Source organism: Serpula lacrymans (assembly GCF_000218685.1).
Source record: "Serpula lacrymans var. lacrymans S7.9 unplaced genomic scaffold SERLAscaffold_4, whole genome shotgun sequence".
In the NCBI taxonomy this organism is placed as follows: domain Eukaryota; kingdom Fungi; phylum Basidiomycota; class Agaricomycetes; order Boletales; family Serpulaceae; genus Serpula; species Serpula lacrymans.
The window spans coordinates 1,979,478-2,005,644 of record NW_006763293.1 but is presented as its reverse complement, the minus strand read 5'-3'; the positions used below and the strand labels follow the sequence as shown (position 1 = coordinate 2,005,644).

Here is a 26,167-nt window from a genome sequence, read left to right as displayed (position 1 = left end):
CTATTCCATTGTTTATTATCATACATGAAACTCCGGGTCCTCATCTAGAACGCAGCGCAAAGACACTTTTAATGTATATTTAGCATAAAGAAACATGGTTAGCTATTGGTCAAAACGTGAAACGACAAAATCATAGAGAGAAAAAACGACAAAAATCACAGACAAATCACAAAAGTATCACAGGTACACCTGAGACAAGAGAAACCGAGTAAAAAGTACGGCAGCTAGTCTATTTGTTCTTCGACACTACAAGTTTGACCGTTTTCACAGGTGGGGTATCACCATTAACTAGTTTCCCTGCAGACGAACTTGGACCTGCAAAATACGAAGACGTCGTTCGGGGGGACGGCTCAGTATCAACGGGCGAAACTATCATTGCCAGAGACGGAGAGAGTGTTTGTTGCAGTGGACGTGAAGACAGCGTCGAGGAAGGAGGGACTGGAGTCTGAGGCATTCGTCGCTGCTTAGGCGACCGTGAGCCAGCCATGTCATCGGGGGTCTCGTCAACAAACTTCCGTTTTTTCCCAGAATGCGGTGAGGTCGAATGAGACGAGTCAGAAAGGTGAGAACGCTGAGCTGACGCGAGTGAAAGAGGAGTAGTATTTTGCCACCGATTTGACCAAGGGGGAGGAGGAGGAACATGGTGCCCAGAAGAAGGCAATGTTCTAACTGGTTCGTATACAGGTGGGGGTGGGGTGGGTAGAGGCAAAGGAGTATGAAGTAAATGCATAGGGTGATGATGTGAGGTGTCGGGTGCAGTAGGAGGACGCGGTATTGAAGGTCCAGCTGTGCTTCGAGGCGTGGAACCGTTCGGACTGCTATTGTCAGGTTGACCGGGAACGAATCGTGTTAGCTCGACAAATAGTGTCTGCGTGTACGGTGGTAACATCTTGACATATATGATATCTTTGCTGAACGTGTCAAGCATCTCCTTCGTGTTGACATATGTGTTCATTTCTTGATTGTCTGTAAAGTTCATAAAGTTAATAAGAATTCAGCAGTTTAGAAAGTAAAGCACGAACCGATATGCTTAACTCGCACTTCCGAGTAAGGATATGATCTATTCTTCCGCAGACAACATAGTGGACACATGAAACGATTCGTAGGAGAAGTATCGAGTGGGAAGAACACGCAAGCTGCATGATACAACTTGTTACAAACATCACATTCTGCGGTCGGATAGTTCAGAAGATACGGGGTGCGACCTCTGCATATGCATCGGGTACCATCTGTCCAGTCCTTGTCGATGTCTTGGCCGAAAGTAAACCTTGGCCTTCGTCTTTTCTTGATACGTACTGGCGCAGGTTGCCCAGCGAGAATGCGGTGCAAACCTGCTAAATCTAAGCCAAAGGATACTTCTCGACTTGGAGAGACAGCAAATTGTATCTTGTAGAGCTTGCGCATGTAGTGCCGTACTTGCGGAATATATTCAGCACGCCGGTTTGATGGCTGTGATGCGTAAGAAAGGAAATGGCCAATGACGGAGGATAGGCGGTCGATCCTGTGGACTATGATCTCTAGCTGTTTCCAAGCATCCGAATAATTTCTGGTAATGTCCGGCGCGGAGAGGAGGATAGTCGGCAGAAAACAGAAATGCCAGCTGCGTTCTTTATGAATCGCACCATTCCAATGATGATGGTCACAAAAGGGGCAAGATCCACCATTGGCAGCACATACACCATGGAATCTGGCAAAACAATGATCGCATTGGACTGCATCTGATACTACACCAGGGGGAGGCGGCCGCACAGGCGTAGTGCAGATACAGGTGAAATATTCGTCGCTAGGAGGTAGGTCGTCTTCAGGTCGAGTGGATTCTACGACGTCGTCGAGTATTGCTTGTCCGTGAGGCTCATTACGCTGAGGACAATACCACGGTAAATCCTCTAGCCACCGCTGATGCTGGCTCAATTGAACATCCAATTTCTCGAAAATGGGAAGCGAAAACATTGGCAGATGTTCTCGAGTGTACGTTTTCCATCTGCGCATCATGTCGAATATGTCACCTTCATCACGATGTTGATAACGGTTTTTGATAACCGCTTCACACCGAGTTTCAAGGTCGAAGGCTATATCTGCTGTTCGCTTTAAATCCTGTATAGCGGGTATACTGAAATCTTTTTCAGCGCGAGCTACAAATCGCATCACCTCCTGTACTTTGGGCTTCGGTCCTTGTGTATCAGGTGATAGCCAGGCTTTTGCCTGCTTCTCGAAATCTTTGGCTTTATTGCGAGCGGACATAAGTCGATCGTATACTGTTACTTCGATAGGAATGGTGGAATCCATGTTGAAAAAGTCGTCCAATTCATCGATCGTTTTATACGGCTGCTCGAGGACATGGCGTGCCCGTTCTTCCCAGTTATCTCCCGCACGTTGCCTAGACTCCAAGGTTTTCATGTACTTGTTATCTTGAGGGAGATTACAAGACCGAGCGCGCGTTAAAAGCCCCCGAATATCTTCCAGGGTAATAGCCGCGTCGTCCAGTTTCTCTTCGAGCTCCCTAAGAAGATGTTCCCGCATCACTATCTTTTCAATTTCTACTATCTCCTCTAGATGGACGTTCAGTGATGAGCCCTGAAGAAGTAGCCGTTCACAATCCCCAATATATGCGTCACGTTCAGGTATTGCGTTAGAGACATCTAGCAAGTCAAGGGCTTTCAGCTTGATCTCCTCTGCTTGTCGAGCAAGACCCTGCAGAACACTAATCTCTGGAGTGTCAAAACCCAAGTTCTCTACCTCACGCAGTAAAGAGTAGAGGTCCTCCAAGCCCCTGTCAGGTCTATCTCCTGGATCGCGGTCGTCAAATGAAGTGTTTGCAGCCTCATTTAAGGGTGGCCGACCTCGTGATCGTCGCGAACGTTTTCGGCTTTGTTTGCGGATTAGAAAGGTATTCGCCGAATCGACCCATTCGCCCGCGCGGTTAACGCACTTACGAAGCGCAGGAAGCTCTGGAAGATGGTAATTGACGCGTTCCCCCTCTGCGAGAAGGGCACGGAGTGATCGTAGTTGCGGTCGAGCACTGTCTATCAACACTTTACTAAGCTTTCCCTTCCAACTAGACGGTATTCCTGCGCGTTCGACGACCTTCGTTTGTGTATCCAATAAATCCGCGTCCGTAAACCGTAACCGTAGGGTTAACTGGTTGAGCGAATGATCGCATAGGAGATCGGCATGCTCAACGCATACGACTTGGGTTTTGCACTGGCAGTTGACTTGCGACAGATAGCAGAAAACTTTGCAAATTATGCACTGATACTGTTCCTCGGGATGGTCGACCTCGTCTATGACTTCAGTCATCCCAAAGGAACGTGCTTTCTCACGCGCAGCAATCTCTCTTTCGGTCATCTCCTTTAGACTATCAGCAAGCCTATAGAGAAATTAGACACTGCGTATATGCGCTATATCAAGAAGGATAGCTCACCATAGCGCAGTTTTGATGGATTGAGATTGTTGCGTAATAGTGATGAGGAGCTCATCGTGTGAAAATACAGGCAATTTCCTGTGTTCGCGGTATCGCTGTACACAGTCCCTTCCGTACGGAAGCCAATCTGGTAGAGCAAAGTTCACAGCCTCGTTGAAATTAAACTAGTGAAGAATGATCGTCAGTACAGCTATTGCGGTTCAGAGATAATGGCGCACCCCATGGTTGAAACCTGCGTGATACGCCTTTGGGAATGTAATCACAAATTCACCCGCCCTTTGATTGCACGCATGCACACGAACACCAGCATCAATTAGGCGCTTAGGATTCATCAACGTCACGAGCTGAAACAGCAAATCTGGCTGCGCTTCAAACAGGTCTGGGGCCTCGCTCTTGATGGCAGTCTCAAACTTCTCTGCATCATCTCCAGGGATACCATACCAAGTCTTAGTCTCTCCCCAGTGCACTGAACAAAAGTTAAGTCGTAAATTAAACCGTGATATGATAGATAATACACACTGTAATTTATGCTATAAGTGTAATGATCCTAATGGAGATGTAACATATCAACGAATGAGTCAAGAAGGTAATAAAGGCTACATACCTCATTGTGCCAGCAAAATGTAGAAAACACCATTCCGACATATGTCCACGGCACGGTCATCCCAGAAATATCGGATTTAATAAACCTCAAAAGCGAATCGGAAACTATAGGCATGTTGTTCAAATTCCATGGATCTTTCGCGTATGGGTCCAATGGGTGTGTTTCCATGGTGGGCATGGCACTATGCAATGAGAAACGGAAATACGTTAACGATGGAACTAGTGGCTATAGAGCCGCATTAGCACAGTAAGACCGCTCACCTTCCGTGTGTGGTTGAGTGTACATCTGCGCCATACTCAATCTCAACGGTCTCTTGCGGAGTCTGAACAAGACGCCAAAACTCATTCTCAACGTCATATTCTGAGACCAGTACACCGCCCACGCGGTTCACAACCGGATCTTTGGGATCCAATGGTTCAGAAGAAGTTGGAGGATGAGCGCTCCACCACAGGCGCCGAAATTCTGCATCGCGAGCTTGGAAGCTAGAAAGGCTGTGTTCTTCGCCTTCGTCGAACCCGAAGTCACCGCCTGTACCAAAGAGGCATGTATGACAAAACCACTGCCCCTTTGGAATGGTAGCGAGTGGAGGATCAAGGCAGAACATATGGAAACCTAAGTAGGAAATTAGTAGGCGAGAGAGAAAAAAGAGAAAGTGTGATGAATGACTCACCACAATCACAACCGTCACAAAGGAGCATTTCCTCGCCACGGTTCTTCTTCTGGCAAATTTCACAAGATTGCTGCGTCGGGCGCTGAGAAACGCGCCCATTGTGCATTCTTAGAGAACTTACCTCAGAAGATGGCTTTGTAGTCCTTTGCTGATCATGAAAGATGGGTGATGGAATGATGGGTGAGGGCAAGAGGCCATTGCCTTCTGATCTCCTGGGTCCGGCTGGTTATAAATACTGATCAGAGTACGCATGTGAATTTAAAGGTAGGAACGGACGGGTTGAATGCTCTTGAGATGACATCCTAGCGCTCCTCCTAGGTTTTGCGCTGTCAGATCTCCCTCTAGGTTGATCCTTGAACTCGCCCTCGTCCGGTGGCTCGGATAACGGACTTGAAGAAGCAGTAAGCGGGCTCGATGGAGGACTCTGGTTATCGACACTAGCACTACGGGCGCTTGACTGGCCTAGGCGCATACTTCCCACAGTCTGTGTGTTTACGTGAGTCTTGAGCTGTGGATCGCGCGTTGTCGTCGGAGACATTGATAGTGTCGGTGAAGTACGGACACGTTCGCAGAAGTCTTCATAAGGAAGGATAACTCGTGTATATGAATTCTTGATCTGCGTCGACAAACCGGGAATGCCACCATAACCAAGTAGCCGACCGAGATCTGACCACTTCTTGTTCTTCGTCACCTATGGGAAATGCATCGGTGAGATATATATACAGGTAAAACAGGAACAGCGATACGAACAGCATCGTAACCACCGAGTTTATGGACTTCCTTTCTGAGAAGCCAGAGATCAAGAGGTTTATGATTAATGGTGGGTACCGATACACGTGAGTTGCCCTGCTGCTTGTGGAAACGATAAAGTTGCTCCAAAAAATTGATTTTAGCACGAGAAGAAGCCTCAATCGAGTTAAGACGCTGAAGGCGTGTCTTGAAGCGAAAGGCCTAGCACAACAAGAAAAGATTGCGGAACAAGAAAAAAGTCATCAGTTGGAGAACCAAGGGCAAAAAGCAAACAAACCTCGGTATCAGTGACAAAAGGCATTTTCCAACCGTTGGGAGGAACAATTTTGCAGATACCGTAATCTTTCGCAGAGTCAGAGATAGATCGAACATAGGTCATAGGATCGTTGAATTCATCCAATGTAGGATAAAAAACAGGACAGTCCTCCAGACCAAAAGGTCGAGGAGTGGCATGTGGCGGAATATCCCTGGGACCGGAGGTTTTGACTGATGATAGATCTAGAAGAGGCGAAACGGGAATTGGAGTGCGATTGCGCGAAAATTCGGAATCAAACTCGTGCGAGTTGGACTCATCGTTATCGAGTGAAGACGACTGGGCATGGTTCTGGAGAGCGGCTAGAGCGTCTGTCTTTGATTTGCGGGGTGCGCGCTTTGGGGCATTAGAGTTTGACTGGGAGATACCAGATAGCGAAGTAGCGGATGAATCGTCCTGAGAAATAATGGGTATGGCACCTTCAACTGGAATGGAAAGACAAGAAGTAAATGTGGCGGGCTGTTTTATGGAAAACTCTGTTGGGAGAGAGTTTGGAGAATGCGAGGTGCCATGGCCTCTGCTCCGGGGTGATTTTCCTCGACGAGAAGGAGTGCCTCTGGAGGAAAGAGCAGACGGACTTTGTTGCATTTTCCTGGAGATATTGCGTGGACTAGGAAGCAAAGCACAGGGAGGCCAGGATGAAGAATGTAGTTTTGGCAAGACCTTGTAGTTACACACTCCTTACAGGACCAAGTGTGGGAGCGGGCCTTCAATTTCAGCACTGACCTGTGTGGGCTGCTGCTTCCTCGTGGGAATCTCAAACACGGATCCTTTTTCGTCTCCGCGACCTTTATTTTCCATCTCCGCTTGGCCACAGCAAGCGCTGGGGTCAAGGCTCCATTCCTCTGTCTTACTCTATTGTTCGCATGTTAGACGTACAAAATGAATTCGAATAAGTAAGAGGTACATGAAACCATGGCGAACAGACACGGTAGCACATCATTTATAGTAACAACAACACATCACGCCCCGGGGGAGACCGTTCTGGAAGTGATCCAAATCCGCCCTGGATTAAAACTTAACAACCAAAAATATTAACTTCAAAATAGTACTTGACATGTCACATGCCCTGACAGTCTATGTTACGAAAAATTAATTCATGAGCCTCCGGCGGGACTCGAACCCGCAGCCTCCAGATTAGAAGTCTGACGTCATAACCATTAGACAACGGGGGCTTGTTTAGTTGTTATCCAATGATGTATTCAACACCGGTCCCTGGAATCACCGGTATGCTAGATAAATGTCAGTGTCGTAATTGCAGTATATAATTTACATATGCTCCAGAAGGACTGTACTCGTAATAATAGAGTCAAGCAAGAATAAATGGCGAAAAAGATGTAGATAGAATCAGATTCTCCGGTCTAAACTTACTAAAATTTACTTCTTCAGGGCCCGCAACTGTGCCCTCAAGTTCCCATTCTCGGTTTGCATCGAATTTAACTCATCCAGCAATGCAATACGCTGCGTCTGTTCAGACGAATGCAAGCGATCAATCTCATCCTGAGTCTGCTTCAATGACGCTCTGCATTCCGCAAGCTGTGCCTCTAGCTGCCTCCGCACCATCTCAGGAGCGGAAGCTGCTTCCTCAGCGAGAGTCAAGGTTTTCGCACTCAAAGCATTGTTGGCCTCCGTAAGCTGTCGGCATGTCTCAGCCTGATCCGCAGCATGTACTTCTACCTCTCGTTTTGCAGCAAACGCACGATCAACAGCTTCATGGAGGCGCTGAATTTCTTCCAGACTAACATATGATCTGATGAGAACCTGCCAATAGATGGCCTCGAAAAAAAAATCGAGCTCACAGTGCTGCCTGCTTCAAAGATAATGCCCCATTTTGATCCTCTAGTGATGTGACCTGCTTCTGATAGGTCTCAAGTGCCGAATTACTATCTTGAGCCAGTTTCTGTGCCCTTTCAGCATTCTTCTTCAGCAAATCATGCGCTTGAGCAAAGCGTATCAGCCGCTCAATTAATGCCCTATCATCCGCAACCAGTGCTCGCACTCGAGCGATGAATGCATCCATCGTAAAGTTCCCTCCAGCACCAGTAGGCACATTAGATTTCGCACGGCTGTCGTAAAGCGTCTTGAGTGACCGAACATCCATGTCAGAAAGAGAGGGGAGCACAGGTTTCGAACCACCTGGGTTCGAATTCGATGAGGCAGTGCGAAAGTGTCGCTGTGAGCCCAGTCTCGTAGCTCGTACGTCCGGAGCAGGGAGAATCGACCATACGGCTTGTAGCTGAGCGACCAGTTCGCCAGCTTCCCCAGTATATTCGATCGGTGGGCCAGTGGGCACTTGTGCGGTAAGAAGTAGATCCTCGGCTTGCTCCTGTAGAGAGAGATGGTAAGATATATTCGATGTGCTGGTAGATAGTTTTACCTTGACTTGCTCTTCCAAGGACTGGACTTGCAACCTTGCGTCATCTCGCTCTCGACGCAGTCCTTCGAGTTCGCCAACCAGTCCTTCATGTTTTTCTTGATGCGTCCGCGATGCATCCTCTAATTCCCTCCGTATTAAATCCCACTCTTCCTGGTGTTTCGCATGCTCATTCAACTTTTCTGAGACCTTTCCTAAGTGGATGCCCACAGAGGACAACAAACCCTTCGCCGATATATCTCGCGAAAATAGATCGATCCCATTACTTTGGATAAGCGTCCGTAGTGCCTCGACAGCCTCATCGAGTTCAACCCTAGTCTCTTGTAACTCGGCATCATTCTGATTCCTGAGTTCGTTTATTTCTTCCTGTAGCCTCGAAAACTCATGCATCCTTTCCTCTTCCATGGCTGTTTTTTCTACTTCCCACTCCATTGTCAGACGTAGAATTTCATTATCTTTTTGTTGCATCTCGGCACTCCTTTGACCTTTGACATCCGCCAGTAGCTGCTCCATCTGTGTCGCCTCCCCACTCCGTTCTTCCAAAACTTCCAATCGACTTTCTAACCGTTCAACATCCTGCTCTCGCTCCACTAGACGCGCTCTGTCTTCCTCCCAGATCCCCCTTTCTAGCAGTAGCTCTTCCAGTTGAGCGTTCAAATTTTCCAATCGCGGTAACTCCTTCTCCAAATTTGAAATAGTATCCTCTGCATTCTGCAATTCCATGCCCATCGTAGTCTCAATTTTCTGGTTTTCAAGACGTAGATGGGCTACCTCTCTTGCCATGTCGGCTTGCTTTTTGTTTGCAGCGGTGAGAGCTTCAGTGGCCGCCCGTAATTTTTCCTCCAGGGCTGCTACATCAGCAGTAGAAAGTGGACCTTTTGGCAGCTGCGGTATAAGGGCGTCTGCATGCCCAGCGAATAGATGGGCACCATCAAAACGAGCCTTTGACGGCGTTGACACACTTGTTGTAGTTGATAATGATGAGCTGATTTGCGAACTACGGCTGGGTGTGCCCATCCTTGATGTATCAGTGTCAGTGACATTGTTACCGGGCTGTAGCTTCTTCTCCATGTTCCGCACAGAAAAACTAAGCACGCCAGCACGGTGTTCTAGCAACTTCCGCTGCAGGTCGCCAGCTCGTTCAGAGACACGCCACAGTTCTTTCTGCGCAATCTCCACTTTCCTCTCGGAAGCCTCGAGCTGTTCCTCGGTTTGTTTTGAAACTTTTTTATGAGCAGAGTTTGCTCTTGAGAGCGATAGTGCAGCATCCCGTATTTTTGTCTCTAGATTTAGCTTCTTTTGCATCGCGGTAAGCCTGATAGTAAGAATGTGGTGCTCCTATGAAGCTGTGATAAGCAAAGACATAACCTATAGACATTGTCCGAGTATAAACCTTCTTCAAGTCCTCCACTTCTTCTGCACTGAGTATTTCACATTCCCGGCTGTCCACCACGGCCTCACTTGCTAGCAAGCCCATTATCAGTTCGTCGCGAATGTTGAGCAGACCAGACGTCCGCTTCCAGTCTGTGTTGCTGGACTTCCTTGTCAGAGGATCGGGAGGTAGAATCCTCGGTGACGAGGGTCCAGCAACAGCCGAGTTTATAGTAGCACTGCCATTAGGCGGGGGTTTTCGAGAAGGAGAAGATGCAGAGATAGAAGTCTGACTACGGGTAGGCGAGAGAACAGGAGATGATGTAGAACCCGACCATCCGGACTGTAAGGTGTTCCCAACATCGTCCTCTCCCTTTGGAGAAGCTACCAAGGGCAGTTTCTGTCTATCTTTTCGGATGTTTAAGCCAGGAGTGCCATTTGTTTTTGGACTGCCAAATGACGAGTTTGACGCCTGGGAAGGGCTCTGTGGCGGCCAAGATGGTTTGCCAGATGGAAGCAAAGGTGGTGGTGGTGGTGGTGATGTCGGTTGAGGAGAAGGTGTCTGTGTTGAATTAGGCGGTGTTGCCCCGCCTGCCAAAAATCGTCGGACGCCGTTCATCAACCAGACAGCCTAAAGTGCCAAAGCACCGAGGAAAGACGAAGTGGGACCAGAGAACAAAGAAACGAAAGAGATCCCACCTACTGCTGCCAGTACAGGCTATTCTCGGCACGCGGGTTAAAATGGGAACCTTAACCCTAAGACTTTTTAGGACGCTCCGGTGCAAATGCCGTTTCGTTGACGTTGGATACGGCTGCATCATCGCTGTGCTGCAGAATGCGCATTACTGTCGCATGTCCTATTCGCTTGTTTCTTATTTCCCTCTGAATGCTCCTAGGGTATACAAATCATAAACTTGGAGCCTGGAATGTCTTTCACCTTCGAATGGCCTCGCTTCTCCGACCAGTTTCACACCGATGCAATTCAGATGCTCAACAATGCACTAAACAAGGGAAATAAGCCGCCTGTCATTGCGGACAAGATTGAAGTCGTAGAGTTGGAGATGGGTACCCAGGTAACATAATTCTCTTGATATAGAAGCTCATCTCACAGGAATGCCAGCCTCCCGAGCTTGAGATACGAGACATCGGTGATATGACGATGGACCAGTTTCGTGGAATATTCCGTCTCACATATTCTGGAGACGCCCACATCGTCCTCAAGACTAAAGTTCAGGTATAGAACACATTATCTTGTCGAACATGCCACACTCACTCACTTTTGCCTTCAGGCCAATCCATTGAACCATAAACAACCAGACATCCACATCATGACTGGTTCAAGGGGCATGTTAGCGGCCAGAGAGCCTCTAGTTGTTCCCATGTTACTGCGTCTCTCACACTTCAAGCTTAGCTCTTACGTCGTTTTGGTCGTCTCCAAACAAAAAGGCATCACGCTCGTCTTTAAGACAGACCCTCTACAAAACGTAGACATCAACAGCACGTTTGACTCCATTGCAGTCATCCAAAAATTCATTCAAAAGGAGATTGAAGGTCAGCTGCGCCAGATGTTTCGGGAAGACCTCCCCGGAATAATTCACCGTCTCAGTCAGCAGTGGGTCAAAGCTAAAGTAGAGGCTCCTTATCTCGATAAACAACCCAACATCCCAAGACGAGGCACATTTGACTCTGTCTCAGTTCCTGACATATCACGCGTTCCTCCTAGCGTATCTGCAGTGGGGCTTCATCCACATATCCTTCGTCAGCAATCTTTGGGGACTCTGAGCTATGGGAGGGCTCGTTCCGTTTCGGGCTTCTCTGCTGCAAGTTCGAGCAAGAAAAGTACCCCTGCTTCAATTTTGTCTACAACCGCTCCCGGAAATATTCCGGCCCCCGACCCAGCCGGCTCTTTCCCAGAGCTGGATAATTTTGACCCCACTTATGGTCTACGTCCTGAGGGGCTGCCCGCTAAAAGCGTGTTCACAAGCTTTGGCCGCCTGTTTGCCCCTAACAAAGGTCTAGCGGACCTGGCGGAAGAATCCAGTGACGTCGAAGATCTCGAAGAGGGAACCTCATTTGACGTGGTAGATTGGGAAGATACCGTTCCTGACTTTTCTCCTCCGCCTACTATATCGGAAGAACCAGAGTCTCCCACGGAATACGAAACTATTCCTGCTGTAGGGGGTGGAACAATCACCCGCCCTCGCGTCTACCATTCACAGTCTATGATTCAGCCACCACCCGGAATGTCCCGTTTGCCTTCTGAAGCTTCATCTTTCCGTTCTGTACTATCACATCGGACGCTGCAATCACATGTTCACCCTAACGACGAGCCACATAATCACGACCTCCTATCCAGAACCCCATCAAGGCCATCAATATCTGGTCGACCAAGCTCGAACTATAACCCATACTTCTCTGATGCCTACCTTCCTTCAAACAAGTCCCAGCGAACTCGTTCCGAACCCGCTTTTGATTTGCAACAACCCGCTTCTATATATCCAAGATCTAGACGTCCAGTGACACCAGACAGTTTAGAGACCCAGTTTTCGCGATCCAGCAGCGGGGTTACGCAACCTCTAGAAACACCACCGTCAGCAGATCAATCATACGATAATGCAAGTGAGGGCAAGCGCTCTCTCACACACAGACGCATGTCTGTGTCGTCATCAACAAACCTTGACGTATTTCACTCCGGCTCGCCACCAAATTCTCATCATATCCCAGAACCAGATCCAAAGATTATTCTTCGCCCGTCTCTCAACAACACAATACATAAACTCTCCACTCTCAGTCATTCGAATCACACACTCTCCCCTTATACTCGTTCTTTAGAGCATTTCACCGTTCGGAGTGTTCCTCCTCGCGTTCAAGGCGCCTCAGGTCTTTCAGTCGCCTACGAAAGGCCCACGATAAAGGCAAGGAGAAAACGGACGTATCGGATCGGAGGACGCTCTGCAAATAAGTTGCCAGATGTCCCTCCACCGTTCATTCCATCGTCACCTTCACCTCCTTCAGAATTTGACCAGTCTGACGTCGATCGCTACTTTCGCTCCCAAGACGACTTCTCTGCGGAACCCCATTCTCACGTTCGTAAGCGAAAGCAGTATTAGAACAACAAAAATAAAGCTACACCATATCATACATATACATTGTATCTATACACTGTATATTGTCTCTGTTGCATTATTGTACACCCTATTGTGTAATGTTGAATGGAGGCGCCAGGTTGAATATTTCTGCATTTAAGTTGGGAACGGGGATCAGAGTGGGGGAGGATCCAGATGTACTCAGTTCAAATTCCTATTGCAGGATCACGTAATATGAGTATTCATTATTCATGCGGTTTCATAATTAATACCTACATCTACGTGCATACTCGGAAGTCGACTGGTATTCTGCCTCGCCGAAGGAAGCTGCCGTAACTGCCGGAAATCATTGTTTAGATAGGTTTTTGTCAAACCTGTTATTGCAGGAGAGCGTAAAAGTGCAGTCGGGGGAGATAATGCTACAAGGCCGAGGACATCTTGGCTAGGGGATTTTCGTTTAGGAGTAGAAGGAGTAGGGACCGGGGGCTCAAGCAGGATCCCTATAGTTTGTAGAGATATCTCCAGACTTTCTGGAATGAAAGAAGTGAGTACAGGAGATTTAACCCTCGGGCTAATTTTTTCTCGCAGTGCGTTCAGTAAGGGGGCGTTATCAGGGGATACCTTGTCTTCGATGCCAAGACAAAGAGTACCCCATTCAGCCACACTAATACCAAAGAGACCGCTAGTGCCGATGCTGGCGTTTTCCAAAAGCCAGCTTAGAGTGAGAACCATGGCATCTGCAGCTTTCGTGTCTAGTGATGAAAGATGGTCACTAGAGCATGCGATGGCGGACGTGGCGCAGCCTACTTCCCACTGCAATTCTTCGAAGTTGATTTTTTCGCCATCTAAGGACCTTAGGACGACTAAGGCAGACTCCAAAATATCGCAACCAAGCTCGTGAAGTCGGATACCGCGAAAGAGAGTAAGAACAACCGCGATCCTTAGGCTGCACTCGGCAGACGCTGAGTGGGGCGCCAGGTTTTGGGCTATATGTGCCTGGTGACTGGAATAGAGATTGCTGTTCAATAATGAGACCATGCAAACTGCTAAGAGATGTGAAAGTTCTGGACTTGTGCATAGAGTGGTGATGGCCCACGTAGAAACCTGTGAAGACGGTGTGATAAGATCCGATGTCAGACGCAAGATAAGTAGGACTTGATGTTGTGCAATTGAATGATGTGAATCCGTTACAGTCGTATCCAGGGACTGCATAAAGCCGGCCACACACGTGAACTCTTCTTGAAGTAACCACTCGCCTATGCCGAACTCTTCTTGAAGTAACCACTCGCCTATGCCGATAACGCCCTGGTCAAGATTTACTAGGCGCTTTACCATATGAGCTTTACTCTCGACGTCCAACGCACGAAAAAATGCCCCTAACTCTACCAAAACGCTAGGAATATTCACCATTAACCAGGAAGAGGGCGTCACGTCGGTGGCGTCATCCGGTGATAGCGGCATTATGTGGCCGATGAGACAAAACACCTGAAGAACATGTCGAGCGGGATCTTGGTTGTGTGGGCGTAAACCTTGCTCTAGTAGCGTTCGTAGCATAAGAGTAGAACCGTTCTTGCATAGGTCAGCCGAAGGAATCAGCTCCGTGAAACCACGGACCAGATCAATACAGCCCTGCCTTGTCTCCTGTGCGGCGATACAAGCACTGCTTGTTTGAGAAAACGATATATCCGCTGAATCGGTGCATACGAAGATATCAGAAACAGCAACTGTAAGACTGCGCAGGAAGCGGCTTGTGATTGTGGATATAGGACCAAAATGAGTGATGAGTGCAAAGAGATCATTTGAAAGGCGGAAAAGCTGGTGGATGATTTCATGCATCACAGGAGGAGGCTGCGTCAGCGCAAGGTGCCTTGTCAACTCTTTGCTGACGTTAACTAGGATGTCAACAAGATAGTTGGCGATACCATGAGTTTCTTCTGTCCAAACGCTCTCTAAAACACCCCAATCCCCGATTTCTTCATTTTCCAAGTGGTTCCCGATAACAGAAAGGGCAACACGAAATATCCTTATCTGATTTGCGTCCCATGAGACGCTGTTAGTCCTGATCAAAATATCAATGGCCGCTGAAAGACCATCATCGGCTATTAGAGCAGCGCTACGGATAGAGAGGCGTTGATCTTCATTGATATACGACAGTGGCTGTCGCAATGATAGAACACACTTCACGAAGTCGTCTCGAAGAAAAGACCGTGGATTCTTAGCCAGATTAAGCAAAATTTGTTCAGCATGAATTCCGGACCGCGTTGGAGGATCGTTGTCTGCTGTCATGCACTCTAAACGAAAAGTCATTTGACGCAGAAGGAGGAGGTGATTTACAATCTGTTCATAGAGTCCATCAGATGAAATGAACATTAAATAGCATTGAAGTACCTCTCGATACCCGTCAATCTCTTGCCAAAGGCGCAGAACACCCAAAGTTCTCTCCCGGCATTGATCATTCGGAAGGCTGTCAGACCAAGCATATACAGCAAGAACACACGAGACGCCAATATATGCTCTAACAAACGAGATAAAGTCATCGTGTGATACAGCGGTTGAATACGAGTGTAGGAGAACGGGAGGGTGAGATTGGCCGAGGGGTAAAACAAGGTTATCTTGGAGCTTTGTGACGAGACCTTGATGTGTGGTCACCGATTCTAGCCATATACCGAATGATTGTTCTTCGAGACCAACTTCCTTCATAAGTGAAGCCGCTTCGTTATAGTTTGTCTGGGGATTAGACAAAGCATCTTCGAAAGCGTGCCATCCATGAATTCTATCAGCCAATTTTTGTACGGCTTCCTTCGTCTCCCGGTCGGTGATGGGCGAACTCTGGATGTTCTCCAACAAATTCAAGAACCAGTCCGTGTTCAGATGCTTCGCGATATCCGAGTTCGCTGAAGCATCCCAGAGACGAAGAATGGTCACTTTATCCATATTTGATGTATCAAATACTTGTTCAAGGTCCAGATTTTCCTACAACCAATACATCTATTCAGATTTCAGAGACACCCAAGACAACTATGAATATACCATTAGTAATTGCGCGAGAGAAGGATGCTGCGAAGCGGAACGGCAGAGAATTCCAGCCATGAAGTATGACTGTGAGTCGTCCTGTGATGAATAACGGTAACCAAGATCAATATCAGAAATACGTGCCAGGCCGCCTAGCTGACCTTTGGACCGATGGCCTCTGCAACCTTATCGACAAAACGCTGTAGGAAATCCAGTTGCGAGTCATCCGCCACTGGTCTACTCATGCAACGGAAGGCTGATTCAAGGTCAATGTCCAGCTCCTCTTCATCTAGATCTGAGTATAGATGAGGAAACTCAGGGAGTTCCCAATCATCATTAGAAGGTTTTAAACAAAACATAAGACGTATCACAAGAGAAAGTGGAGGAGCATTGGGAATTAATTCTAGAAGCTGGTTGGCTACCAATGTTGGATCCAGAGCGCTGGAAGGATCTAGGCCATAAGTGGCAGGAAGGGAATCTGCTGCAGAGATATTTCTTGGTTGGTATAAGACCGGTGATGGGGACCGTTCTAAAAGGACCTCCCCATAAATTGCCATGGACACACTCTCAAAGTTTCCGGATACTATCATTAGTCGAGTGGCAAACTGTAATAAGCAGAGTCGTGTGATGAATGAGGTGAATTAGATGACATAATGCTGAAGAACCTACATCGTCACCCATATTGACTGCAAAATCGACTTGTCCCCCGGAGTAAGGTATGATGGTAGGAACCAACGCATTTGGGGCCTTCTGTTTCTGTTTTGCATCGGGCTGAGTGGCGGATTGAGTGGGATGAGCATTGAAATACACGTCAAGGAAAAAGGAATCTGGTTCTGTTCGACTTGATACAGAATCTATTCAGCTAATGCGAGTGCGACATATAGAAACAGACAGACGCTATGACTTCTGGACATTGTGAGAAAGGAATTGCATTTGTCGGAAAGATACGAATGGACTGTACCCGGCTGGGAGAAGAAAAGCGAATGGCAGCTAAATTAGAAGGGCCTGCGGGCTCCAAGGTGCACCAATGTAAAAGCCTCATAACAGAACTGAGCCCAAGCAAGTCTTAGCCAGACAACCGCTAACATGGCTTAGCAGCGGGCTGTGTCTCTAGGGTTAGGGTTCCGTACTCCGTATAGACGCGTTGAGCTTGCGGCATCCTCGCCAGCATTCGTATATCGTTTCACTCCAATTTCTCGTACTTCTCGCACTTGCTTCTCAACTCTGGATTTGATGAGCCGTCCAACAAACATAAAAATCCCTCAGCTCTCCCTTCAGCCTCCGTCGAACTCGCTGAAAGGACGGGGGAGGAGTGGAAGCATAGTCAAGGTGGAAGAGATTGGGGGAAGGTCAGAAGAAGTACTGGATAGAAGTGCCTATGTCAATATAAACGCAAATTGGGTCAATGCTAAAGGTATCTGCGGCTCCCTCCATACCGAAATGTACTAATATTTGCTGTAGGGGCGTGGCTGATTCACGTAGTTTTGGTTTTGATGGGGAAAATTGTCGTCGACACCATTCCGGGGATGACTCGACAAATCAGCTGGACCTTGGTCAATCTGATATATCTTGCTGTACGCGTTTTCTAGAATGACTGGCATCAGGTTCACACTAATCATGCTCATGGTGGCACCGTGCAGTTGTCATACCTTATGTTTCACTGGGTCACTGGCATTCCATTTGACAATGAACTTCATGGAGGAGCTTATGATGACATGACACTTTGGGAGCAAATTGACGATGGTGCACATTACACCCCATCGAAGAAGTGGCTATTCACGGCACCCATATTACTGTTCGTTTATTCATCTTCTGTTCAAATGCACGTTGACGACTCTGCCTAGATTTCTCATGTCGACTCATTACACTAACTACAACCCATGGCTATTTGCTGTCAATTTGACCGCGCTCATCGTACTTGCTATCATTCCAAAGTTGCCACAGGTATCTTCTTTTCGACTCTTACTTCACATTCCATCTAATATTCGTTCTGTAGCTCCACCGCCAAAGAGTAAGATTTCTTGCAGAAGATCAGTCAGGCATGGCTACTCCTGTAACCCCGGGTTTTCCTTCGTCGGACATAATGGGGCAGTCAGACCCCTCTAGTATTACGGAGGCACATTTCCGGTGACGCTGATACACTAGTTATCACGGGTGTTCCTTGTTCTCGGGTTCATTGGAGGAAGGCAATCATCATTTTAATTCTCATCAGTTTCTAGCATTGTTAAAGTTAACACCCTCTAATTTGCGTATATAGTGCGGTATTGTAATTCAAGTAGACGACCGCACACCTTGTTAAGCACCACTGGCAACTGAAATCTCCTTGTAGCGGGATAACCGCAATCTGGCCGAAACCGCAGCAGATTATTTTCCGCAGTTCACATGAAAAAGAAGACAAACGTACAGGTTCCGTAATAGCATTAGGATTGTTACTTTTCCAACGGCAGGAATATAGATTGACGCCTTGATTATTGCATCAACATAGACTGATATATATATCTTTATTTTTGACATTACCTTATCCCTCACGTCCTTCTCAAAGTTCTTATCCGCAGCAACATTGACACATACACATCCATCCTTGAGCCATTCTGTTTTAACTTTGTAATTAGCACTTGGAACTGCGGATACAACGACGTCGGAGAGTGCCAGACACTCTTGCAGTGTCAGGTTTGTCGGGTGAACTACATGGCGTGGGTGGTACTGCCATGTTGCATCGACGGATATGCGAGGCCGTTTGGTGTATTCCTGCGAGGAGATAATCGGTAAAGACCCACACAGGATTCATCAGATATCTGTTACCTGAATAGAATCAATATCTGCCGAGAAAACACGCGCTCCATCATTGGCGAGCATAGCAGCTAATGGCCGACCCACTACTTCAGACCTGAATCCTGTTCTCAGAAAGGCAAAGAATCCAATCAAGGTCAAGGTACTGCTTACCTGTTAATAACAGTGACAGTTTTCCCATAAGCACGGTCGCCGTATGACAAAATTCTGTTATAAACTGCAACATGTTCTAGGCACTTTACAACACCTAGCGGTGTACAAGGAATGATCGACTTCACGGCTCCGGGAGGCGGTTCGTCGTCTTTTACTGGAAGAACATCGGCGGACCCCACTGTGGGCGATGTGAGAGATTGCGGCCTTATGAATCGAATGCTGTGGATAGAAATTTTATATACCAATGAGCTCCATAGACTTGCAAGAAAGAATGGGATCCGTACTTGTGATACAGGTTGTAATGGAATTTGAAGTGGAGACCTTCTACATCTTTCAGTGGTGATACAATCTACAGCTGTCCGTTAGTTACGGGTAGGTCAGGGGTCATGGCGTGTTCGAACCTGTTGCAAGTAGTGATCCTAAATGTGATATTCAGTCCGATGGTCCGTATTGATTGTTATATTCACCCACGCACCTGTTGTGCTCCATATATAGGGTAATACACCTTCATCAGGAATAGAAATAGTCAACATTTCTAGGAACTCTTTCATTAGATATGTGCGTACCATGATCCCATGGACACTGTCATCTTCATTTGCTTCTATGATGGCTTCTTCGGCGCCTTCACCTTCGCCTAGCTCACTGTTCTCAGCAGCCCCTGTTTTCTTCAGGACGAATTCAATGCCAAGGTCCTCGCATTGTTTTCTCGTGAAATCCGCATAGAATTTGCTAGGTGCAGATGAAGTTGCAAGGATTCCTACCAGTTTGGGTGGGTGTGAGGAGCGTGCCAGGGACTCCTTGACCTCGTTGCGGAAAGTGTCTGCTATAGAGTCCGCCTTTAGTAGAAGACCTTTCCCGGAGGTATCTGCGGTCATTGCGCGATGAAGTTACACTGTACGAAAACAATGGAAATCCAAGGTGAGCGTTCTAACGTTGAATGCGTTGCCATTATTGCCCATAATGACTCGAGCAAATTGATTTCAGACTAAAATTTTGAAGCAGGTCCGATCGATAGCGCGTGTCGCGCGAAACACGTGACTCAGACAGAAAACATAGAATGGCAAAGAAGTAAAAGTAGCCAGTACAAAATCTTACGAACTATACAAGTACAACCAGGGCATAAATACTATGCACAGTACGACGTCAAAACGTCCACTAAGATGGATACAGTAAAAAAACACAACCATTCATCTACCTTCCTGCTCATGGGTTCTGTTCCTGTCGCATCATGCAAACGCTGTTCTCGCTGAGCGTATATTCACGCGCCGTGAGCAACACCATTGACGACAGGTCCCTCCATGGACTCATCACCATCGGCATCGGTAAAATCAGGATCGCCATCTTCGACATCGTCTTCCGACTCCATGAGCTTCGAGGCCATCTATCGTACATGAGTCCTTGCAGACGTACGAACGTAAAAGCGTGAATTATAACGTACTTTCATAGCTTCGGCTTCATTGGAGTAATGTCTTCCTCGAGCACGAACAAAAGCAGCGTGCTTAGCGGCGGCTATAATATGCATTTAAACGACAAAGGTCAACATGAATAATGCACCAGCAACATACCTTCCTCGTCCATCTCCTCATCCATCTCTACTTCTTCTCCAGGGTCGCCCTTGAGCGCCCTTATCTCCCCCCTCGCCTCGTTCGGTAGATTGAAACTAGTGCTCCTACTCGAGTTGGCACTGCCTGATCGGCCTGATGTAGTAGACGCAGATGGTCTACCTGCGCTTGAAATTGATGTCCGACGTGACGAGGGTCCAGACGTATCTGCACCTGTAGGTGATATGGTTCGCACAGGCGAGACCGGCGAAGAGTGAAATCGTCCACCAAGATCTAGCGAAGGGATATCTATGATCACATCATCGGTTACAAATCCTACCCGGTAGAATACGTTGCGACGTACCTCCTTCAATCTCATCCGTCTCAGCGTTATATCTCACATAGGGCGTCTTTGGCTCCGTAATCTTCATCAAACTATCCTTCTGAATTTCTGTCAAAGCTAAATTCTCTTCATCCCACTGTAAACTGCTACGATAACGAATTAGTTGTCTGGGACGATTATACTGGCGCCACATGCCACAAGATATAAACTCACTGCTGCTGCTGCCCAGACGCCGCAGGTGCTGCGTTCTTCAAAATCCCTTTCGGTTTAGGGTTCGATGCTGAACGAGGTAGCGGCGGGAGGTGGTGTAGATCCTCTATGATCTCTACTGATGACATTATACAGAAAAGTACACAAAAAAGCGAAAGATGGTATGAGGAGCAGTTTCAGACAACTTCCGAGCCCATGTGCATGTTTAAACCTGACCTCCCCTTCTATCCGCCACCATAAACAGGCAACATGAGGGAAGTGGCGTGAGAATGATTTATGTAGGAGCCAATTGTCTACCAGAACACCCCTGCTTTGGAAACTTTGGTTTATGAGCTTCGTCGAGACTCATCTGTGGAAACACGAAGAAGATAAAACAGTAGAATATTCCAGTAGACCCATCTATGTGATACAGTCCATATAGTACTACATTCCAAGCCCCATCAGGGCACCCGTCAGCCTCTCAGCCATATTGTCCGGTTCCTGCCTGGCCATCTCGATGATGCTCAACAACTTCTTTATGCCTATGTGCAAAGTTGCCGATGTCTCGTCCGCTTCGTCGGAAGCAAAGCCTGCTTGAGACAACAAGCGCCTGGCATTATTCGCTTCCTCGCTTGTATGGAAAAGCTGTACTGCGTGAAGCACATTTTCCAGAGCCCGAAGGGTAGCAATCGGTGGCACACGAAGCTCCGAGTCGAAAGACTCTGAAAGACCTATTTCTGTAAGGACAGGTCGTAAAGACGATGTAGCGATGACCAGGAGTCGACGTCCCTATTTTTCATTATCGTTAACAGGGCAGGCTTCAATCAGAGTGACAGCTTACTTTGGGTGGCCTCCGAGCAAACAGTACCATCAGAGTTTGTAATACAGCATTAGAGAACCTGGGCCCAATTGGTGTCCATTCTATTCATCACATCAAATATTAGTCCCTTCATGATACCTGAGTGTTACTTTGTAAAACTCACCTAACAATCGCTCTAAGTTATCTACCACTATCACACTAAGGGGACTTTTGTAACTATCTGAAAAGACCTTGCTGATAGCTGCAACTTTCTGGGACTCCGAGAATCCTACCATGTTGTCGGGTGTGATAAGTTTGATAAAAGGGTATTGAGAAAGCTGAGCAATAGTTGCTCCTAGTGCAGTTTTGCCTGATCCTGGAGGTCCATGCAAAAGTATGCTGACCAAAGGCGTTCGAGTGGAGGTCCGGACTTGTTCAACGAATAGCTGACCAGTACGAAGGAGTTCCTGTAAGAGATGTGAGTGGATATTAGTAGGGTCGTGGGTGGACGCTTACATCGACGACGGCGTCGTAGCGAATAATGCCGTTTTGAACAACCTGTTGGAGCTCCTCTTCCGAGACACCAAATGCAGGATGTACTTCCTCAAGTGCATTCATGAAGTCTCCTCTGTTTACGCGGAGATTCTCTACATCTTCAGAAATTCCTGCCATCGTTCCGACCTAAAGTATTATAATTATAGCGTGTTCTTGAATACTTTGCCTTTTCAAACCTTACCTTAACGTGCCGGTTGAACGCAAAACTGGTTGCGCTCTTGATCAATCCTCCAATTTCGGCACCCGAAAAGTTCTTCGTCAAGCCTGCGAGTTCTTCCAGATCCACATCTAAATCCATGACGCCGTTGTGGCGCATCTTCGAGGTATGAATGTTGAATATTTGGGACCGTCCCTTTTCATCCGGAAGGGAAATTTCCATATGCACCTCAAGACGACCTGGACGCAAGAGCGCCTCGTCGATCATGTCAAGACGATTAGTCATACCAATGATGAGGATATTGTTCAATTGATCTACACCATCCATCTGAAGACGATATTGGACAACGAGTTCAACTGTGAAAATATAAACGTACCTTGGAAAGAAGCTGGTTGACAACGCTGTCACCCACACCAGTCCCATTATTGCTAGAGCCACGCTGCTTGAAGATGGCATCTAACTCGTCGAATATGATAATGTGTAGGCCACTCTCATCACCCTTTTCCTTATACTGTACCATTTTTCTCATGTTAGCAGTTTTAAAATGCAATAATACTGAATGCTGACCTCTTTTTCTGCATCACCAAAGAGCTTTCTAATGTTTTCTTCGGATGCACCAACATATTTGTTCAGGATTTCCGGGCCGTTGACGATCTTTGGTTCGCGGGCGTTGAGCATTTTACCAATTTGCCGTGCAAGAAGGGTCTTTCCCGTTCCGGGAGGTCCATGCAACAGGATACCTAGTAGATCCCAAATGATATTTCAGAAGGGAGAACTCCTGAGAATATGATGACCATACCTTTCACGTGCTGTATCCCCAATTTCTCAACCAGTGTAGGAGGAAAGACGCGAGAGGCGAAAGCACGACGGAATATGGAGCTGAACTCGGAGTCTAGACCACCGATACCCATATCTTCGAACTTGAAGTTGGGTGCCAGGATTGCATTTGGCGCTGCCCTAGGTCAATTAATTGGATGAAATGGAGAAAATATCCATGAAAGTCTGCTCACTTTTTAGCACTTGATCGTATTTTAATCAGACTATCTCCAGCTTTCATAAACGTGACGTCGGTCTTATCCATTAAAATGCCCATAGGTGGTAACCGAGAAGAACCACCTCTTGAGGCGCCCCTTTGCTGCTCATCCGCAAGCTCCAGTAGTCCTACAGCCCTTACCACCAATTTGAGCTTTTGGCCATGAAAGTCGAATGTAAGGACTTCATCTGGCGCGAATATGATGCCACTACAAGCTTTCATGAAATTCTTAGTCATCTCATCCGCAGAGTACTGTTCATCGACCTCCAGGCCTTTTCGCAGAAAGCTGACTTCAAGATCCACCGACTCCAAGTATGATGGAGCCAATGCATGAGGGTGTGAGGGCAAAGCTTCAATGGGAATTTCGTCTCCGGAAAGCGACAGCCCGATCCATTGACGCTGAGCTGCTGATGCACCGATCATGCCGGGTGATAATGTACCTGTATTATCATGACTTGGATGCCCGTGTCAGTCCAAATATAGGGCCTGTGCTACACCGTTGAGAGGACTCACCGAGTGGTTAGAGGGAACTGGCCCTTAAGTAGTACATGTTGTCCTTGAGGGAAGTCGGAAGGATGAACGATGAGACAATTTGACAGTGCTAGGGCCTCGCTTGGAGATGACACCACACCGTAGCTGACAAGTAGTAGGTAATGAGCATGTAGTCAATGCAGCGTTCTGAGCACAAGATCTAGGACTCACGCAGATCCAGAGCGCGGAGGGGGAGGCTTCCTGTCATAAGAGCGTTTCTCAAACAGGCCATTTGAAGGATCATTGTAGTGCGAAGATGGAGGTGGACGACCTGAAGGCCTGAGTCCACTTGGTACGCCATTTTGAGGTACGCGGGAGTATGGAGCCTGAGGGTGTGGTGCAGGGCTCGAGTTGCCTGATCTACTAAAGAAACTACTCATGTTGAAGACAGATGTATATTCTCAGTGTGGTTTTATGGTATATCTGCAATGTCGTGGTCGTGGTCGTGCGTGTCCGTAGTCAGTGGCTGTTGTATGACAATGTACGTTTCCGCTGCCGTAATCCAGATACAGCAGGTCGGTACGGGCGCTTAAGTAAGCGGCCAGTCAATACGTTAGTGAGTTCTGTTCTGGTCGTCACGGTTGCTTGGAGCTGACCAGGTCAGCCCAGTTGCGATTCACAATGTTTCCTATATTTCGCGCAACAATATCACCAGCATTCGATGAAAATACATCAGAAGTTGAACCTCCATTCGAAGACTATCCTGTAGATCGGTCATGTCGCCTCCTGGGCCCCACGGCTTTGGTAAGTGAACGCTTCTTTATCGTTCAGCAGTCAGCCTCATCAACGCATGTTCAAATAGATAGTGCAAGCGCTCATGGGCGTTTTAGTTATCCTTTCTTTGGTTTACAAAAGACATAGAGAAACTTCAAAGCGACCGTGGCGAATATGGTAAGTTTTAGTCGCATGGATGTCTACGCAACTCACTCTTTTCGATTCATACCTTGTGCGGACTCGATTTTTCATCTCTCTGTAGGCTTTTTGATGTATCGAAACAGATTGTCGGACAGATGTTTGTTCATGGCGTCAATGTCTTCATCTCTGATATTGGCTCACACCACTCCTCTGGAAATGCTTGTGTATACTATTTTCTCAATATTCTAATAGATACTACTTTTGGTGAGTCTTAACACGATAAACGAGTGAAAATGTTTATTGATCTTCTCACAAAGGCGTTGCATTGCTCTATTTCATTTTACACCTCCTGAACTACCTGTTGACGGCGACTCTTCATCTCAAGGGCTTTGAGTCAGGTAAATACGGTTCTCCACCTTCCATGGCATTCTGGGCACGCCAAGCCGCTGTATACGTTTTGGCGTTAACCACTATGAAGCTGTCCGTTGTTGCATTATTCGCAGCCTGGCCCGGTATCGCCGAGGTTGGCGATTGGCTTTTGAGTTGGACCAATGTCGGTGATGGTGAAGCATTCCAGGTCATTTTGTATGTTTTCTTTCTCAAAATCACTGTTACTTTGACGTCTAAAACGATTTTAGCACGATGGGCCTTTTTCCAATATTCATGAATATACTTCAGTTCTGGCTTATAGATTCTATCGTGAAAGCATCGTCCAGTTCCGTTATCTTGCCTACGGATACACCTCGTAACTCCCACGACAATCGAGATCGAGAACCTCTCTTTGGTGCGTCTTCTGATGAAGACGACGACGACGACGCTTCTGGCCATTTACACCACGATGTAGAGAGTGCCGTTCGACCTTCATATTCTCGTTCCCCATCGGATGGAGATAAATCGACGATCATAGGGTCAGAAGAGAATAAGTCAATTCCCAGTGGTTCAGCTACTCCCATCGAGATCAAAAACAATGTAAATGTGCTCTCGAAACACGAGTACCCGCCCAGCAGTGCAGGGAGCTCACTTTCATCAAGACGGACTGGAGCCTCCTCGAAATCACGCCACAAATATAAACGATCTCCTCCTCCTCCCTTACAAATTCGTCTACCTCATCAACCTGCAATCAACTCACCGGATCCTTCAGCTCTGCGTCTTTCTAGTCACTCGGTACAGCCTCACTCGACTGTTGCACCTGCACCCATTGAAGACGCTGCTACAGTCGAAGATACACCAGAACAGGAGGATTCTTCATGGGAAACGGATGACTGGGCTACTAGGGTGGGTGAAGAAGAATGGACTGGTAGACGACTTGAGGAGAAGAAGGATCTGTTGAATGAGGCTTGGAATACCCCATCTGTCCAACGTGTGGGCTCATGACCTGGACAGATTCTTTGCGCCACGGACAGCGTGATATACTCCATGATCTTGCTTGTATATTAAAATTAGTAATTGCATATCTGGACTTTTTGCTATGTCGAATGCATTCGTGTTCTCCTTATGTTCCCTTTCTGCGCATGGGCGTAGCATCATGATGCATGATGCCTCGTGGATTGTGGCAGGCGCAAATACGAAATACGTACGCATACTATCCACACGCCCATTTCAGCACTTATTTTCACCTCA

General features: G+C 47.3%; 8 protein-coding genes across 8 annotated transcripts; 3 read left to right on the top strand and 5 right to left on the bottom strand.

Moving 5' to 3' along the window:
- Nucleotides 1-229: 229 nt before the first annotated feature.
- SERLADRAFT_435499 (uncharacterized protein) lies at nt 230-6,559 on the bottom strand (the record flags this gene model as incomplete). The annotated part of the gene is made up of 13 exons (XM_007315768.1): nt 230-966; nt 1,023-3,367; nt 3,422-3,585; nt 3,640-3,887; nt 3,941-3,968; nt 4,026-4,206; nt 4,286-4,637; nt 4,696-4,765; nt 4,817-4,917; nt 4,972-5,386; nt 5,446-5,646; nt 5,723-6,368; nt 6,444-6,559. The coding sequence occupies 13 exons, from the start codon at nt 6,557-6,559 to the stop codon at nt 230-232; spliced, it is 5,604 nt and encodes a 1,867-aa protein (XP_007315830.1).
- A 3,870-nt stretch (nt 6,560-10,429) lies between these two features.
- On the top strand, nt 10,430-12,613 carry SERLADRAFT_435497 (uncharacterized protein; the record flags this gene model as incomplete). Its single annotated transcript, XM_007315767.1, has 3 exons — nt 10,430-10,576; nt 10,624-10,737; nt 10,793-12,613. 3 exons carry the CDS (start codon nt 10,430-10,432, stop codon nt 12,611-12,613), a joined length of 2,082 nt encoding a protein of 693 aa, XP_007315829.1.
- SERLADRAFT_360350 (uncharacterized protein) lies at nt 12,614-16,658 on the bottom strand (the record flags this gene model as incomplete). Its single annotated transcript, XM_007315766.1, has 7 exons — nt 12,614-12,803; nt 12,866-14,926; nt 14,978-15,562; nt 15,620-15,700; nt 15,763-16,206; nt 16,271-16,442; nt 16,498-16,658. The coding sequence occupies 7 exons, from the start codon at nt 16,641-16,643 to the stop codon at nt 12,699-12,701; spliced, it is 3,594 nt and encodes a 1,197-aa protein (XP_007315828.1).
- Nucleotides 16,659-16,786: 128 nt separating this feature from the next.
- SERLADRAFT_383156 (uncharacterized protein) lies at nt 16,787-17,174 on the top strand (the record flags this gene model as incomplete). The annotated part of the gene is made up of 2 exons (XM_007315765.1): nt 16,787-17,014; nt 17,061-17,174. A coding segment is annotated over one exon (179 nt), but the record flags the coding sequence as incomplete, so codon positions are not given.
- A 200-nt stretch (nt 17,175-17,374) lies between these two features.
- Nucleotides 17,375-19,488, bottom strand: SERLADRAFT_461678 (uncharacterized protein; the record flags this gene model as incomplete). Its single annotated transcript, XM_007315764.1, has 8 exons — nt 17,375-18,064; nt 18,119-18,349; nt 18,404-18,488; nt 18,545-18,763; nt 18,829-18,893; nt 18,946-18,963; nt 19,020-19,049; nt 19,111-19,488. The coding sequence occupies 8 exons, from the start codon at nt 19,417-19,419 to the stop codon at nt 17,966-17,968; spliced, it is 1,056 nt and encodes a 351-aa protein (XP_007315826.1).
- A 41-nt stretch (nt 19,489-19,529) lies between these two features.
- Nucleotides 19,530-20,860, bottom strand: SERLADRAFT_461675 (uncharacterized protein; the record flags this gene model as incomplete). Its single annotated transcript, XM_007315763.1, has 5 exons — nt 19,530-19,925; nt 19,983-20,053; nt 20,110-20,394; nt 20,450-20,574; nt 20,642-20,860. The coding sequence occupies 5 exons, from the start codon at nt 20,764-20,766 to the stop codon at nt 19,803-19,805; spliced, it is 729 nt and encodes a 242-aa protein (XP_007315825.1).
- Nucleotides 20,861-20,999: 139 nt separating this feature from the next.
- SERLADRAFT_461671 (uncharacterized protein) lies at nt 21,000-23,710 on the bottom strand (the record flags this gene model as incomplete). Its single annotated transcript, XM_007315762.1, has 10 exons — nt 21,000-21,406; nt 21,459-21,538; nt 21,601-21,883; nt 21,933-22,097; nt 22,153-22,455; nt 22,505-22,639; nt 22,696-22,868; nt 22,928-23,085; nt 23,139-23,615; nt 23,675-23,710. The coding sequence occupies 9 exons, from the start codon at nt 23,582-23,584 to the stop codon at nt 21,062-21,064; spliced, it is 2,088 nt and encodes a 695-aa protein (XP_007315824.1).
- Nucleotides 23,711-24,241: 531 nt separating this feature from the next.
- Nucleotides 24,242-26,040, top strand: SERLADRAFT_461667 (uncharacterized protein; the record flags this gene model as incomplete). The annotated part of the gene is made up of 5 exons (XM_007315761.1): nt 24,242-24,436; nt 24,495-24,583; nt 24,669-24,811; nt 24,865-25,132; nt 25,186-26,040. 5 exons carry the CDS (start codon nt 24,314-24,316, stop codon nt 25,919-25,921), a joined length of 1,359 nt encoding a protein of 452 aa, XP_007315823.1.
- Nucleotides 26,041-26,167: the final 127 nt, after the last annotated feature.